Below are 16,637 nucleotides of genomic sequence, written 5' to 3' on the forward strand. Positions count from 1 at the left end.
TTATCTCTCTTTGGCTTACCAACAATGAACTTATTTGTTTTTTTTTTTCAAATTTCAATTAAATTATTTTCGGTTTTGCATTGTAATGGTCAAATGAGTAAAATGGGAACTTTTATTTGGAGTAATCCGTTTCTCCATGCAGATAGCTGTTTAAGGCAGAATGGATGAAGCTTATAAGATGGTCATAAAACATAATGGTAGATATATATAGGAGTTGGAAGTCTTGTGTTTTAATTATGTGAAAAAGTATTGAATTGGAATTCCTTTTTTTGTATGCTAGTCTGGAGGTACTTTTGATTATAGTTCTCTTAACTCTGGACAAAATGCGGGTTGTCCCATGAAGCTGTAGAACTCAACCGTGATTTCCTTCTATTCGATGTGATGCTTACTAATATAACTCTCCTCTCCATTATTCCATTTCCTGGAATTTTTTGTGGATGACAAGTTGAAATTTTTTTGGTGTGTGCATGTTTTGGGGGGGGACTGATGGAAAACTGATGTTTGAAGTACTGAAACCATACCCTAACTTTCTATTTTAAAACTACCATTCCTTAAATAAAAAGGTTAATGTAGTATTAGGACCAAGAATTTTGGAGATTGAATTCCTTAAATTAAAAAATTATAGTTATATTAGGAAGAAGAATTAAACAGAAAACGGGAGTTGACATGATTTTTTTTTTAATTAGTGCGTTTTGGACCCCAATGTGGAGGGAAATGTGATGAAATTCAAACTAATAACTTTCACTTCATAAGGTCTGGTTCTTAGTCGATTGCTTTATCCCAAAGTTCAATTGACATGAATACTAACTCCATTAAAAAATATGAATTTTTGAACAAGCATATTTGAAATTTAAGAAATTACAGTCTAATCAAGTAGTTGTTACACCAATGATTAAGTATGACAATGAAGTAGTTGTTACACTGATAATTAAGTATGACAATGACTCTGTAATAGTGGTGGTATGGTGTGATGGTGTTGGTGGCAATGGGGTGATAGTGATAGCGGTGCATGGTAGTGATGGTAAATGATAGTTGTGGCTGTTTTAGTGGTGGCAGTAGCAATGATAATAATTATGATTGTGGTAGTAGCAATGGCAACGTGAAGAGTAATAGTGGCACCATGTGAAAGATAATATTGTTAGAATTTATCATTGACACATTCTTCATGAAATTTGAAACCCCGGGAATTGGTTATGGTTGACAACCCTTCAATTTAAAGTTTCATAGAATTTTGAAGTTACTCTTCTGTTGGCATAATAAGAGAATTAACATTGTGAAACATAAAATGAAAATTTTAAAAAGAAAATCCTATATCAAAATTTCTCATCCAAACACTCCATATGATGGTAGAACAAAGGCTAGTACAATGACTGGTACTAATTATGAATAATCTTGAATATTACCTTTCAGAGAATAGAGTTGTAATTTGTATGAAAAAAGAAATGCATCGTTGAAATAAAAATTCCAGATCACAAGTAAGCAGAGAGGGTATTTGTATGATGCAATAACAGCCATGACAAATGTTTTATTCATCCGTAATATGCTCTCAGTCAAGGCCATAGTAGCAGCAAGATCATGTTGTCTAAGGCACTGAGGAGATTAATAAAAGAAACATCTCATCCAATTGATATTAGCCTTAACAATTATATTTAATCCAATTGTCTGTGTTTTGACTGTCAGTCTACATAACAGAAAAGATATTCAGATCTATGAAATTCATGCGGAGTATGACCAAGCCTAATTTCCTATATATCTCCTTTCTTCTTGGTCTCTGTTAAATCTGTATGGTGAGAGCCATGTATTGAAACTGGAAAGTTGTATCTCTAATTCTTTGAGGTAGCGATCAGCAATGCCAATGTGCCTAAAACTATGCACTGCAAGAAGATATGGTAATTCAGAATTGAAATATGCAAGTTTAAACTGGTAAAAAGAAACAAATTAATTTCACAAGCAGCACCAAGCCCAAGGAAAGGTTACATAATTTAAACTGAATGAACTGTTTTTGTCATAAGGAAAGGAAAGGAAAATGCATAATTTGAAGCAATTTTGAGAAAATGTCTCATTTCTATTGATAGAAATAAAGGATTTTCATGCTGCAAAAGCTTTAAAATTTCAACACAAGCAAACCTTGATTATGGGGTTTTCAGTAAGGATAAGTTTGATCCAACCAACATAAGGCAATAACCTGCATGGAAAACGAATATAATTGAACATCATGCAGATCAAAGGAAGTCATTGATTAGGTTTCTTTTGGATACAATATATTGACAAGTTTTGACCATATGATGTAGATCCTGGAAGAATGATCAAACCTTTGGCTTCATGAAAAATTGAGATGCTTAATGTACAGGTCTATGGTCTATTATATTTAAAAGCCAAATAGGCACTGATAATCTAATGGACAAAGACACTTTTAAAGAGCTGGATATGCTTAGTCATTTAATTTTAGCATAGGCAAGCCCCCAAGCATGGCTGCATGAGGCACAATCCCCATGAAGAAGCCAATCAAATAAATTTGTCATTGATATGACCACGCTCAGGCAGGGACAGCAACACAGGAGAGCAAGCACTGAGGGACAAAAGGTTCATCCCACATTGGAGCAAAGACCTGCAAGCCCCCGGTTTCCATCAGCAGCTTGCTCTTGTGTGGTATTGGTGAAATGAACACTATTTGCCTTGCAAGAGTGTGTTGCCTAGACAACCCCCAAGCATTAAGCTCAATCCCATGAAGCCAACCAAATGAATCCATCATTGGCACGCCCGGACAAAGCAGGGTCAGCACCTCAGGAAGATATTTTATCATGCTCATGCATTTAGCTCCATTATGCTGGACATTTGTGGAGAGAGAGAGGAATGATTGTACGTTTGAATATGTGAAAGCCTAATTGGTTCAAATGAAATGGGCTTTCGTAAGAACATTGTTCAAATGATCCCAGGTTTTGGGTCCTATCAATATCCTCTCTCTTGTAGATTTTATTGAATATTTATTTGTTTGTTTTTAATTCCCATTCATTTGTAGTTCTTTATATTATTTTATGCTTATCATTTGTACATCAGGTAGTTCCTATTTTCCAATAAAAAATAATGACTTAGAAAAAATATTGACATAAACAGACATGAGTATAAATCAACTTATGGTATCTCTAATATAATTTTATTTGTGATGTCCTGTGTATTAATTAAAAAACTTTCATTGTGCATAACTAAAATCTATATAACATTTTCTTCTCAAAAAAAAAAAAAAAATCTATATAACATTCTGAGAATGCTTTGATCTTTTGACAAGTTGGTAGTAAAAGAAGAGGTATTACCCAACAACTCTAGCAATGACATGGTGTCTTAGCAACCAACGTTGGCCTCGAGCATATAATATCCTGTCATCCAAATGATTATTGTCTCCTAATAAAATTAGCAGAAGGGAAATTAGAGTCAATAAAGTGTAGTATTTGCTTAAACAGTATCATATGATTAAAATCACTCTTACTAATACAATCAAACTAGATTTCAATTTGAAAGACAATATAAATTTTCATGACTATATTAGGTTTGTGCAATCCCATAATAAAGACTGTCAAAGAGGAATTTCAACGATGAGCAATGATATATTTAGAGATAAATAATATAGTACCTTTTGTGAGAATATAAACTTTTCCAGTATTTCGGTGCCCATGAACCTGACAAAAAATAAAAGATGTATCTTTAGCGCAGATATATATGTTGTTAAAAGTAAACAGCAACGAATGAATATGGCCTGGTGCAGACGAAGCAAGAAATTATTCACTTAATTGGTTACATAAAAAGTAATTGATGTTGGGATTTAAGATACAACTGACTGAATATAAAAGCATTAACCAAAACCAATATTGAGGTAGGACAAAACCAAAAGGATGAAAAAAAAATAAAAAAATTGAAGAACAGAATAATACAGGATAAAATAACCTAGGAGCCGCTACCTAGGCTTGCTTGGAGTCAGCCCCAAACAAGAGAGAGCAAAATCATATCATTCCAAGAGAACTTTTACTAATCAATAAAACTGTCACCATAAGAGTACAATACTGTTTTATATAGACTACTAGGACTAAACCCTAATTCTAATTGTAATTGACTTAAGAAATTCTAATAATTAAATAACAAATGTACTCTTGATTCTATGAAATTTAATAAAATACTATCAACTTCACTATCTAGACGTCAAGCCTTGGTGCAATGGCTTATGAATGAAGTTAAAATACAAACACAGATACTCTTGACTCTAGGAAATTTAATAAAATACCTTCTTCGTGATCAGTTACCTTTGCTTCATGCCTTGTGAATGGAGTTATATACTTCAACTTATGTTGAAATGGACTGGGGGTTTTGGTGTTGGAAGCAAGTTTGTTTCCAAGTGTTTCTTTGCCTAGGTTTCCAAAGATTCTCAACCATTTTGGTGTGTTTGGCAAATAGATATACCTTAGCTATGTTTTTATCATATTGATATGGATAAAGCAGGGACAAGTGAAGGCTGAGTGACATTGAATAGAAAAAACACACAAATGAAACACAAACAAGCTGTCAACAGAAAATTTTTACCGTGATTACTCGGTGGACAATTGGAACATCAAGCCCCTGAAGAATGTACAAAAGATACTATTAGAGCATCCAATCTAGACGCTTAAAATTTCAAGTGGAGATGCACAATCAGCATATAAACCCACATCGAATACAACAGCTTCTGGGAATTGTATTAATACCCCCTCTCATATCCAGGCCCAAAGAACCTAACCGATTGAGAGACCAATGGGGCTAACTGGCTCAACTGAAGTAGAGAAAAACAGGCCTCGCACGTGGAGTTAAAGCACAATGTATGGATAGCAGCAAGAAAGGAACATACATCTACATTGAAGAGGATGATTTCTCCTGCATGAATGGGATCCTTGCTAATATTTAAGACCACGATGTCACCCTGCAAGAGAATCAAAAATTATGCCAATAAACAGAATGAAGCCAAAAAGCGCATTTTATGGTTAGGCACTTCACTAAATCTACATATATAAGAAGTGTCGTAGCATGGTTATATGAACAAATATTACTAAGTTAGATTTATAGGTCAGACCCCTCGGTGATTAACAATTGCTGAAATAAATTAAATAAACATTTAATCATACAATAATAATAAAAATATAATCCAGCAATATATATATTCACAATAATACACCCAGCAGATTATATATTTTCACCACAAATATAATACCAAAGCAATAAAAAAATTGGTGACACAGGGAATGGTCATGAAGTGGAAACCTTTCCAATAGAAAAACCACTATGAGGACAAAATTAGCCCCGTTGAAAATCACTAAAGAGAAACAGTTACTCTTTCATAACATAGCTACATGAAAAAATCCTATTAAGTTGGATTTATAGTTTAGACCCCTCGGTGATTAACGATTGCTGAAATAAATTATATAAACATTTAATCATACAATAATAAAATTATATATAATCCATCAGTTTTATATATATTCGCAAAAATATACCCAGCAAATTATATATTTAGGCCTCATATATAGGACCAAAGAATGGTTAAGAAGTGCAAAAAAAACCTTTCCAATGGAAAAACCACTACGAGGACAAGAGTAGTCTCGTCGCAAGTCACATAAAGAGATAGTTACAATGTCAAGACTAACAAAACTTTTGTACCGTAGACCTATGCAGCCTCTGCAAGTGCTTTGCTTGCCTTCCTACTGCAACAGCCCCAAAATTTCTAGAATTCTTTTCCAGTGATCTCCTCTGAACTAGAATCTCTAGCACTCCAAGGACCTTCTAAAAATTTTCTCAATGAACCACACTAGACTTAGGCACTTAGGCTCTGTGGTTTCAGCCTCACTTTGCTCACAATAGGATTGAAAATATATGTGGGGTGGATATAAAAGTTCTATGATCTAGGCCTAATCAATGGAGTCTAAGAGAATACTTAAGATCAAGAACAAAAACAAACTGAGGGAGAGGAAGATTTTTCTTATTTTGCTCACAAAACTCTCTCAAAAAAAGATTTTTCTTTTTGCTATCTCTTGGTGCTTTCAATGGAAGCAACACCCAGCCTAAAAAGAAAGCTCCCCATTCTATATTTTTTTCTTCACAGCCAGCCTTATTACAAAAATGAAAGCCCAGCCCTTCCTTTTGTTCCACAACCCACATGTGCCATTTGTAAAGAACCTCAGCTCCTTGTCTTTTGATTTTGTGTCAGCCTACTGCACTCAACAAACCACTACATGCATTTAATGAACTTCACATCAGTCACTCAGGCGTACTTAAAAAAAACAGAAGGCTTCAAGTGGCTTCTTTTCAGTCAACAGAGCAAGAGGGCCTTTGTTGCTTGAGCAATCCAAAACCAGGGAAGAGGCCAAAAATCTCTGCGATGGGTACTGTCCACGCTACATTGCTCGCTCAAGCAAGATTCTGCTAATTGTAATATTTTGAAGCAGCAACTGTTAACTGATTTTTTGGATCAAGAATTTTCATCCTAGTCAAATTTCTGTCACGGAAATTAGCCATCTAAAATCCTAACACTATATGCTTCACTGATGGAATGTACAAGGGTGAACACAGAAACATGCTGCTACCAAGGATCAAGCACCGTGTATGAAAGAAGTAGTCAGAATCTCCACTATCACATGAATGTAGGTATTCACTCCTTTCTACATCACAGTATGGAATCTTTCATACAGCTTTCTTGGCAAATAGACAAAGTAAACTATGGAAAAATACAAGATTCTGTGTTATTACTGGTACAACTACCAATGCATGGCCATCATCTGCCAGCAAGTCCTATCACAACTTAGTAAACCCCCCAGTAATTTTCTCATAGATTTTTTTTCCTGATTGGTAAGTTTATACACCCATCCAATGAATCTTGAAACCCACAATAGGAGCTGCCATTAAATTAGAGCTCTTTGACATATAATTAACACTAAGAGTAATTCAAACATTCATTTATTATTATATTTTGGAATCCATTAATCACATTCACCACACCACTAATAAAGAAAACCAAAAGCATTTGTATAATTAAAAAAACTGAAGCAATCATCAAAATTGTGACAACAAGAATACGTCATTATTAAAAAAGAACTGCATTAGATACACAGCTTGTAAATGCAAAATAGGGGTCTAAAGATACATCAAGCACTTTGCCACAATCAAATTGCAAAGAAAAACCAAAAAAGTGTTATATACTACTAAAGGACGTACTCGCTTGATGCCAGGTTCCATGCTTTCAGAGATTACGACTCCAAGAAGTGATTTAGGAGAATCAGCACCGGCTAGACATGCTAGTCCTTCAGATAATATGATAACTGACGAAAGAAATGAGACTGAAAAAAAAAAATGCAACCCTTCTTAGATCCTGAAGAAGTAAACAGAATTTTTTTTTTCAAGAACATCAAGTAGTAAACAGAAACTTTTCAAGATTAGCAATCTTGGTCTCATATATAAACCAATAAGAAATTCAAGAACATGTCAAATATGTACATTTTGAGCGTCGTTGAGATAAGAAGCAAGCAGCTTTACTGACACATAGTAAGAGCAATAAAAATGATGTGGGATTAGAGTACGGACCAAGATTGACGAGCTGAGGGATAGCTCTGGGTCTTCTGGATTTGACGGAGTTCACGGTATTTCTGATCCATCCCATTTTCTTTTTCTTTGCTTCTTCTACTGGGTATGGATTATGAAGTATGAAATATGAAAGACGCACAAACTTTTTTATAGGAACGTTAGAAAGAAGACGCGGTAACTTTGGTTTGTATAGTTTTTTAGAAATTCGGTTTTTATAGTTGGTGGTGTCGTTGAGTTGGATTGTATATATATATATATATATATATATATATATATATAAGGTTGGAATGGAGGAACTTTCTGTTATGCTTTCAACCGTTAGTGCTTTCATAAGTTTCATTCGAGTATCAAATTTTTTGGGTCCCAAAATGAGCGTTGGGTTGTAGTACAATGGATGACGTTGGACATCTAAATTTGAATAATGCTAATTACACAACAAAATTCACAACTTATTTGTGTGGGGAGTTGTGAACGAAGGAGTTACGGACCCACTATTTTACTCCACTCTCACAACTCGTCACATGGGTAAATTGTAACAAAATTTCTGAGTTCTGTTATTATAATAGCATTATTCTCTAGATTTATGTGGCTCCTTAAGTAATGTTATATATACAACATTTTTTATAACAAAACTTACGTGGTAATCTATTATTAGTCATCATTTGAGTATATCATTATCATTGTTTTTTTACCTACTACTAATAATTTTTCATTTAAAATTTGTTGTGAAATTATTATGATAATATTGTGTACCCTAGCTTTATTCATAGGATAACATTTTCATAATACCCTTACACTAATATTTTATTTTGTACCTCCGTTCTCCTAAAGGAAAAACTAATAATTAATAGGCAAAAATTAATTAATAAACTTGAGAGCTGAAAATTAATTAGATGAGTACTTGCTAGAGAGAGAGAGAGAGAGAGAGAGAGAGAGAGAGAGAGAGAGAGAGAGAGAGAGAGAGAGAGAGAGAGAGAGAGAGAGAGAGAGAGAGAGAGAGAGAGATGTGCTTGTTTCTCTTTGGCTTACCAACAATGAACTCATTGGTTTGTTTGTTTGTTTCAAATTTCAATTAATTATTTTCGTTTTTACATTGTTTATGGTCAAATGAGTAAAATGGGAACTTTTATATAGATTAACTAGCCGAAATCCCGCGAGATGCATGATGCATTTTGATAAATTTTGTAAAAAATTATTTATGTCTCATTGATTTCATGAATACTATTATTGTTAATCACGGTTAATCTATAAAGTTTTCTACTAAAACTAAATTTAAACTAAATATATTAGAGGAAAACTCCTCTAATTCATGCAACCAAAAAATGTCACTAGATCACACAGTTCACATTGTCACCTACATACCTATTGATTCTTATGTGTCTTTTTTATATGATTTATGCTTTATAGATCAATTAGCAATAAAAACTTTTAGAATTTCATGATACAACAGTAGAAAAATTAATGTCATAGTGATGCAATAATATCACAATATAATCTCCAAATTTTAATTGAACTAAAAGCAGCCAAAAACAAATCTTTACCAAGTATATGCATCATACGAGAAACCCAAAATATAAATTGGCACATAATATGAAAAAATAAGCCTAAATACATTACAATGCTACATAAGTAAAAACGTACACATTAAATTTAAACAAAATATTTAAGAAGAATATAATATTTTGACAATTAACATACCTCTCAAAAAGAATATCAAAGATATTGTAAGAAAAATTATGGAAGTTTAATTTATAAGTCCAACAGAAATGGGGATTTATATTAGACAAATGTGGAGACAAATAATATTTACATAATTCATTGAATCCAACACTTGCAATTCTGCATTGCAATTAATCTTATGCAAAAAATTGAAAAGTTTTCTTAATTTCTGCATTTTCCATGACTTTTTAGATCCATCCGGTATCTATTCAAAGCAATAAGTTATAAATGTATACAAATTTTTGCCTTTTCCCATAAAAAAATACATTGGAATTAATAAATGCATTTGTCATGACTTATTGTCCGTTTAGATACCGCTGAAAACATTGTAGTAAAATAATTTTTAAATATATGAATAGTGCCGCGAGACCAATTTTTAATGAAAAAGTTGCTGAAAAAAGAGGTTTGTGGGTCCCGTGAACAGTGCACAGGACCCACTAAACAACACTAAAACGCGCTTCTCAATGAAAAAATATAAACTGATATGCAGATGCATTGCGTGTCAGTAGTATCCAAACCGATACTTAATAATTTGACATAAATGCTAAATATAGGTGAGGTGAAAGCCTAAATGAAAATAATGTCATAAAATGTGTCACTTGGCAAAATCTAATGCTTTCTTACATGAGATCTCTGCTTTTATATATATATATATATTGATTGATTGATGTGTTTCTCCTTTGCAGATTGTTGTTTAGGGCGGAATGGACGAAGCTTATAAGATGGTCATAATGGTTTTTCTTTTGGTTGCTAAAAAGATGATCATAATGGTAGATATATAAAGGAGTCAGAACTGTCGAAGTCATGTGTTTTAATTATGTGAAGAAGGATTGAGTTGGAATTCCTTCTCTGTATACTAGTCTGGAGGTAGTTTTGATTATAGTTCTATCAACTCTGGACAAAATGTGTTGTCCCATGGAAGCTGTAGAACTCAACCGTGGTTTCCTTCTATTTGATGTGATGCTTTTATTAATCTAACTCTCCCCTATAATATTCCATTTCCTGCATTATTTTGTGGATGACATGTTGAATGGGGATAGATCTTTTATGTAGTAGCTTCTCGCTGCTACAAATTGTACATGAGCAAGGTGGCATGCACATTGCACTCCTTGTGTGCATGGATGGAACAACCAGAAATTTTTGGGAGTGGGGGGGGGGGGGGGGACTGGTGGAAAACTGATGTTTGAACTTTGAAGTACTGAAACCATACCCTTACATTCTATTTTAAAACAACCATTCCTTAAATAAAAAGGTTACTGAAATATTAGGACCAAGAACTTTGAAGTTTGAATTCCTTAAATTAAAGATTAATTTTATGTTAGGAAGAGTAATTTAACAAAAAAACTGGAGCTGACATGATTCAATTATTTTGAATAATTTAACATTTTACAGAATCTAGAAGTTATTCTTCTGTTAGCATAAGCAAGGGAATTAACATTGGAATCCAATCACTCCATATGATGCTAGAAGTGCAATGACTGGTACTAATTATGAGTAATCATGAATATTACCTTTCAGAGCATAGAGATGTAATTTGTATGGAAAAAAGAAAAAAAAAAAAAAAACAAGAAATGCATCATTGAAGAAGAAATGCATCATTGATGAAAAATTGCAGATCACAAGTATGCAGAGAACGGTATTTGTATGATGCAGTAATAGCTATGACAAATGTTTTATTCATCCATAATATGCTCCCAGTCCAGGCCGTTGCAATGACCCATGGAAGAAAATTTGTAGCAGCAAGACCATGTTATCTAAGGCACTTAGGAGATTGATAAAAGAAACATCTCTTCCAATTGATATTAACTATATCCTTAACAGGTATTTAATCCAATTGGCAGTGTTTTGACTGTCAGTCTACAGAACAGAAAAGACATTCAGATCTATAAAATTTATGTGGAGTATGACCATGCCTAATTTCCTATCTATCTCCTTTCTTCTTGGTCTCTGTCTAGAAAGAAAAATCTTGGCTTAATCAGTGGAGTGTAAAAGAATGCTTAAGATCAAGAACAAAAACATTATGAGGGAGAGGAATATTTTTCTTGTTTGGATCTCAAAACTCTCTCAAAATATTCTTCTTTCTGTTTTCTCTTGGTGCTCTTAAAAATAGCAGAAACACCCGGTCTAAAAAGAAAGCTCCCCTTCTATATTTTTTTCTACACAGCCAGCCTTATCAATATATATATATAAAACAGAGACCTCATGTGAGAGTGCATGAGGTCCTGTCACGTGGCACTCTAATATTACATTTAACATTTTTTTACCTTTTTTCGTTAAGTTTTATTAGCTGTTACCCAATATATCATAGTAACTCATTTTTACTATTATATAAATTTAGCATTTTTTACCTCTTTTTATTATGTTTTTTTTACTGTTACCCAATAGATCATAATAACTTCTTTTTACTGTCTTGCCACGTGGCATTTTAATATTGCATTAAACTTTTTTACATTTTTTTCATTAAGTTTTTTTAACCGTTACCCAATACATCATAGTAACTTATTTTTACTATTATACAAATTTAGCATTTTTTACCTCTTTTTATTAAATTTTTTTACTGTTATCCAATAGATCATAATAATCTCTTTTTACTATTATATAAAATATAGGTTGTTCTTGACAATTAAACCCATTAGACCAAAATTACTTCACTATAACGTTCCCTTTGTTTCGATAGAAAACTTTGTGTAAAGATAATTTTCCTTATTTTGCATTGTTTGGTAGCATAAAAAAAGATGAGTCAAAGGAAAACTATCTTTGGTTAACATAAAAAGTATGGCTTATTTTTAGAGATTGTTTTCCATTAATTTTTTTTGGAAAACAACACTATTTCACAGTAAGCTAAATAAAAGAAGTTAGGAAGTTGTTTTTCAACTCATTTAAAATTGCTACCAAACATTGAAAAATGAAATAAATTTATAGAAAATGTTTCTTAGAAAATGACTCATTTTTTAAAAAACATCATTATTGAAACAAACAGAGCGTAAAATAAACTACCTTTTAAAAGTAGACCAAACCTTATGAAAAACTCAAGTCAGTTCTTACATTACATATTATGACCCAAGTTTGACCCTTCCCACGTGTAAATCAAAGCAAAAACTCTTACCCTCTTACAAACTCTCTTCTTCCTCCCCCACGTATAAGTGATACTTTTTGAAAATCTCATCATCATGAAATCATGTTTTCATTTTTCCCCAATTTCAATTAAATATGCGTTTGTTTATTAATAATGTTCTATGCAATTTATGCAGAAAAATTCTCTATCATCGACCAGTGCAACAAAAATATATATAAATCTTAAGATCCTTGAGGTTGCTGAAATAATTGACAAGTGCATATTTCTAATATTTATAATAACAAAACGGTCTAATAAATATCATATACTATCTCACAAAATGCTATTAACTCAATATTTTCTTTAAAAAAATCAATGATAGGAATAGTAAAAAACATGATTCTATACAAGAAATACCAAAAAAACATGCAAAAAAAATTTCATAGGAGGATTTATCTTTAAATATTATGAAGACAATAGTAAAGATAAAATGTATTGAATGAGATCCTACGAAACAGGTTTGTTAATCATTTCAATTTATACTCATCATTTACGGAAAAAAAAAAATCATACATCATATTATTTACATTAAAAAAATAATACATATTAATTTCAAAGTTCATGGCAAGATGTAAACTGCTAGGGTATTGCAATAATAAGTAATATTGATACAACAATAGGTTGGTATTACATTTTATGCGTACTTGGTGAAAGTAATGTCAAACCACAAGCAAAATCATTTTGGTATGCAAAATGTGAAACATAAATAAATCTTCTATTCCAAAGTTAAAGGTACTCACATTAACTACATACCCTCCAAATATTTATAATATATTTATCTCACTATAACTACTATATACATACAATTGCAAACTACTTCAGATACATTATTCAAATTGAAGTTTTTGATGCAATTATCATAACAAATTTTGTGATATTTGACTGAGATGCCGAGAAAATCCTAATTGAATCTACAAGATATTTTGCTGAAAAATAAACATAGATACAACTTATTTAAATTATTGTAAAAATATTGATATTGGAGAACGAATTCCACGTGATTTGAAAAAAAAAATTAGGAAAAAAATAGATTTCTCTACTTCATTTGAATGAATTCAATCTAAAGGGTGGTTTTGAAAATTACATAGTTACTAAGATTTTTGATGCACATTCAAATGATAAAAAGGAATGGAAGAAAAAAACAATACACAATTCAATATGCTATATTAATTCTTTTTGCTGCACTATTCCAAAATTAACAAAAATAAAAAATAAAAATATTTACAAAAAGCTATAACATCATTGAAATTTAATATAAATGCAAATACTATGAAAAATCTTAGCTACAAGGTCCAAACTTTGTAAGATCTAATTAAGAATCTCTCGATGCTAATTCATTAGTGATTAACAGAAATGATGCAACAAAAGGGGAAAAAAAATGATGAAAGCTCAAAAATTGAACAAATATGGACGAACTAAACTTCAAACGTTGAAGATAGAAAAACTGATGATGATAACAAGCATCACCATACCTTAATAACAAAGATTGAAGAAACAAAAAAAAAAAAAGATTTCGTAATAAAGCTTTTTATTACATCATATAATAAAAATCAATAATATAGAAGGAATTAATATGCCTTTATCAACTTTTATTATACAATATTACTCCAAGTGGTTTTAATTATTGCTCATTACTTAAACAAAATAATTATAATAGATATATGTGAGCAATTTATAATTGTTACTTTTTATGTTGAACTCATTACTAACAAAGTTTTATAATAAATATGCTATAATATATGTCTAATATTTTCCAAAAACAAATTTACAAAAAACATTACAACAGTATCCGTGCATCGCACGAGAAACTTACTAGTTACAATAATGGAAGTCCAGCCCTTCCTTTTGTTCCACTACCCACACGTGCCACATGCCAAGGAGTAAAGAGGAGATAGGAATCAAACTTAGGATCTCATGCTCTGTCACCATAATAAATTACTGATTGTACCAAAAACTAAAGCTATTGAAAATAGTAAATTTAATCATTTAACCATAATTCTAACCTAAAGAACCTAAGCCCCTTGTCTTTTGATTTTGTGTCAGCCTACTGCACTCAACAACCCCACTGCATGCATTTAATGAACTTCATATCAGTCACTTAGGCATGCTTAAAACAGAAGACTTCCAGTGGCTTCCTTTCAGTCAACAGAGCAAGGGGACCTCTGTTGCTTGTGCAATCCAAAATCAGGGAAGAAGCCAGACCTTTTTGATTGGGTACTTTAACGCTATATTGCTTGCTCAGGCAATTTCATTTCTTGGCAAATAGACAAATAAGGTGAATACTGAAACATGGTGCCATTAATGATCAAGCACCATGTATGAAAGAAGTAGTCAGAATCTCCACTATCACATGAATGTGGTTTTCACTCCTTTATGCATCATAGTTTAGAATCTTTCATACAGCTTTCTTTGCAAATAGAAAAATAAGGTAAATTATGGAAAAAACACAAGATTCTGTGTTGTCACTGGTACAACTACCAATGCAGGGCCATCACTGCTAGCAACTCCTTTCATAACTTAATAAACCCAAGTAATTTTCTCTTTTTTTTTTCCTGATTGGTAAGTTATACATGCATCCGATGGGTCTTGAATCCCACAACCTCACCCTTCACCTAAGATTTTTAAGGATGAGAGCTGTTAACTGAATTAGAGCTCTTTGGCATATAATTAACAATAAGAGTAATTCATACATTCATTTATTATTTTTTGAAATCCACTAATTCCATTCACCACATCAGTTTGTGAAAACTATATGGTGAGATTCTAGCATTTGTATAATAAAGAAACTGAAGCAATCATCATAATTGTGATAGCAAGAAAACATCACATCATTATTAAAAATGAACTGCATTAGATGCACAGCTTGTAAATTCTGCTGCATTTGACCAAAATAGGGGGTCTAAGGATGCATCAAGCACTTTGCTACAATCAAATTGCAAAGAAAAAAAAAATGGTATATTCTACTAAAGAACTTACTTCTTTGAGGCCGGGTTCCATGCTTTTAGACATCTCATTTGCAAATTCATGTCCTTTCATGAAAATGATAACTGCCGCAAAAAATAAGCCAGAAATAAAAATGCCAGCCTTCTTAGAGCATGAAGAAGTAAACAGAAAAAAAAAAAAAATCAAGAACATCAAGTAGTAAGCAGAAACTTTTCAAGATTCAAATAAGAAGCAATCTTGGTATCAACTATAAACCAATAAGAAATTCAAGAACTTGTAAAACATGTGCATTTTGAGGGTCGTTGAGATAAGAAGCAAGCAGCTTTAGTGACATATAGTAAGAGTAATAAAATGATGAGGGGTTAGAGTATGGACCAAGGTTGACGAGATCAGAGAGAGTTTTTCTGATTCATCTCATTTTCTTTTTCTTTGCTTCTTCTACTGCCTACTGCGTATGAAGTGTGAACTAGTATGAATTATGAAGATGCACAAACTTTTTTATCTTTTTTCTTTGGAACGTTAGAAAGAAGAAGCAGTTAGTTTGGTTTGTGTAGAACTTTTGGTCTCTATATATAGTTGGTGGCATTGTTGAGTTGGATCGTGTACATATAAGGTAGGAATGGAGGAATTTTTTGGGTTCCCAAAGTGAGCGTTGGGTTGTGGCACAATGAATGATGTTAGACATGTGGATTTGTGCGGGTCCAAAATCCACTGGTATAAAAGAGAGCAATTCTATTACTACATAAAATGTCATAATTTTTACCACAACTATCCTATATAGTAGATTGAGACTGACTGCTCCTTATTTTCATATGGATCCACTACTTTTTTTCTACCCCGCATAATTTGTCATGCGAATGGTTGTAGCAAAAGTTGTGGTTTAAGTTATGATCATAAAATTTTTATAAGAGAAAGTACAGGGTAAGGTACTCTTACATGGCTTCCTGGTGAGTTGAGCTGGATTCTACCTTCCCATGTCTTTAAGTGCATGGAAACGCCGGGCTTTGGTTGTCTTATGTGCATGGGAACACTAGGCTTTGGTTCAAGTCCGGAAGTTTTATATATATTAATAGGCAAAAATGTAAATTAAACTTGTTAAGTTTGGTTAATTGTCATTTTAGTCCTTTAAAACTAGTTTGAAAGGAAACTTTGTACTTTTCAAATTTCAATTAATTACTTTCGTTTTTGCATTCTCAAATAGGTAAAATAAAAACTTTTATCTAGAGTAATGTGTTTCTCCTCCGCAGATTGCTTGTTCAGTGCCACT

The 16,637-nt window shown here is 32.3% G+C and overlaps 1 protein-coding gene across 1 annotated transcript; it reads right to left on the bottom strand.

The window, feature by feature from the left end:
• Positions 1-1,516: 1,516 nt before the first annotated feature.
• Positions 1,517-14,375, bottom strand: LOC142641735 (uncharacterized). Its single transcript, XM_075816224.1, has 9 exons — positions 14,241-14,375; positions 7,594-7,692; positions 7,228-7,349; positions 4,871-4,942; positions 4,570-4,605; positions 3,629-3,674; positions 3,312-3,399; positions 2,128-2,185; positions 1,517-1,874 (listed from the first exon to the last, which is right to left on the bottom strand). Exons 2-9 carry the CDS (start codon positions 7,667-7,669, stop codon positions 1,824-1,826), a joined length of 549 nt encoding a protein of 182 aa, XP_075672339.1. The 5' UTR covers positions 7,670-7,692; positions 14,241-14,375; the 3' UTR covers positions 1,517-1,823.
• Between the last annotated feature and the right edge of the window lie 2,262 nt (positions 14,376-16,637).

Source organism: Castanea sativa, chromosome 1 (genome assembly GCF_040712315.1).
Source record: "Castanea sativa cultivar Marrone di Chiusa Pesio chromosome 1, ASM4071231v1".
In the NCBI taxonomy this organism is placed as follows: domain Eukaryota; kingdom Viridiplantae; phylum Streptophyta; class Magnoliopsida; order Fagales; family Fagaceae; genus Castanea; species Castanea sativa.

Excerpts from the sequence above, each read along its gene's own strand:
- LOC142641735 (XM_075816224.1), bottom strand. The coding sequence starts at position 7,669 with ATGGGATGGATCAGAAATACCGTGAACTCCGTCAAATCCAGAAGACCC. Across the intron at positions 7,350-7,593 it reads CCCTCAGCTCGTCAATCTTG|TCTCATTTCTTTCGTCAGTT; the intron begins GTCCGTACTCTA and ends TTTTTTTTTCAG. Across the intron at positions 3,400-3,628 it reads AGTTTATATTCTCACAAAAG|GAGACAATAATCATTTGGAT; the intron begins GTACTATATTAT and ends TAATTTTATTAG.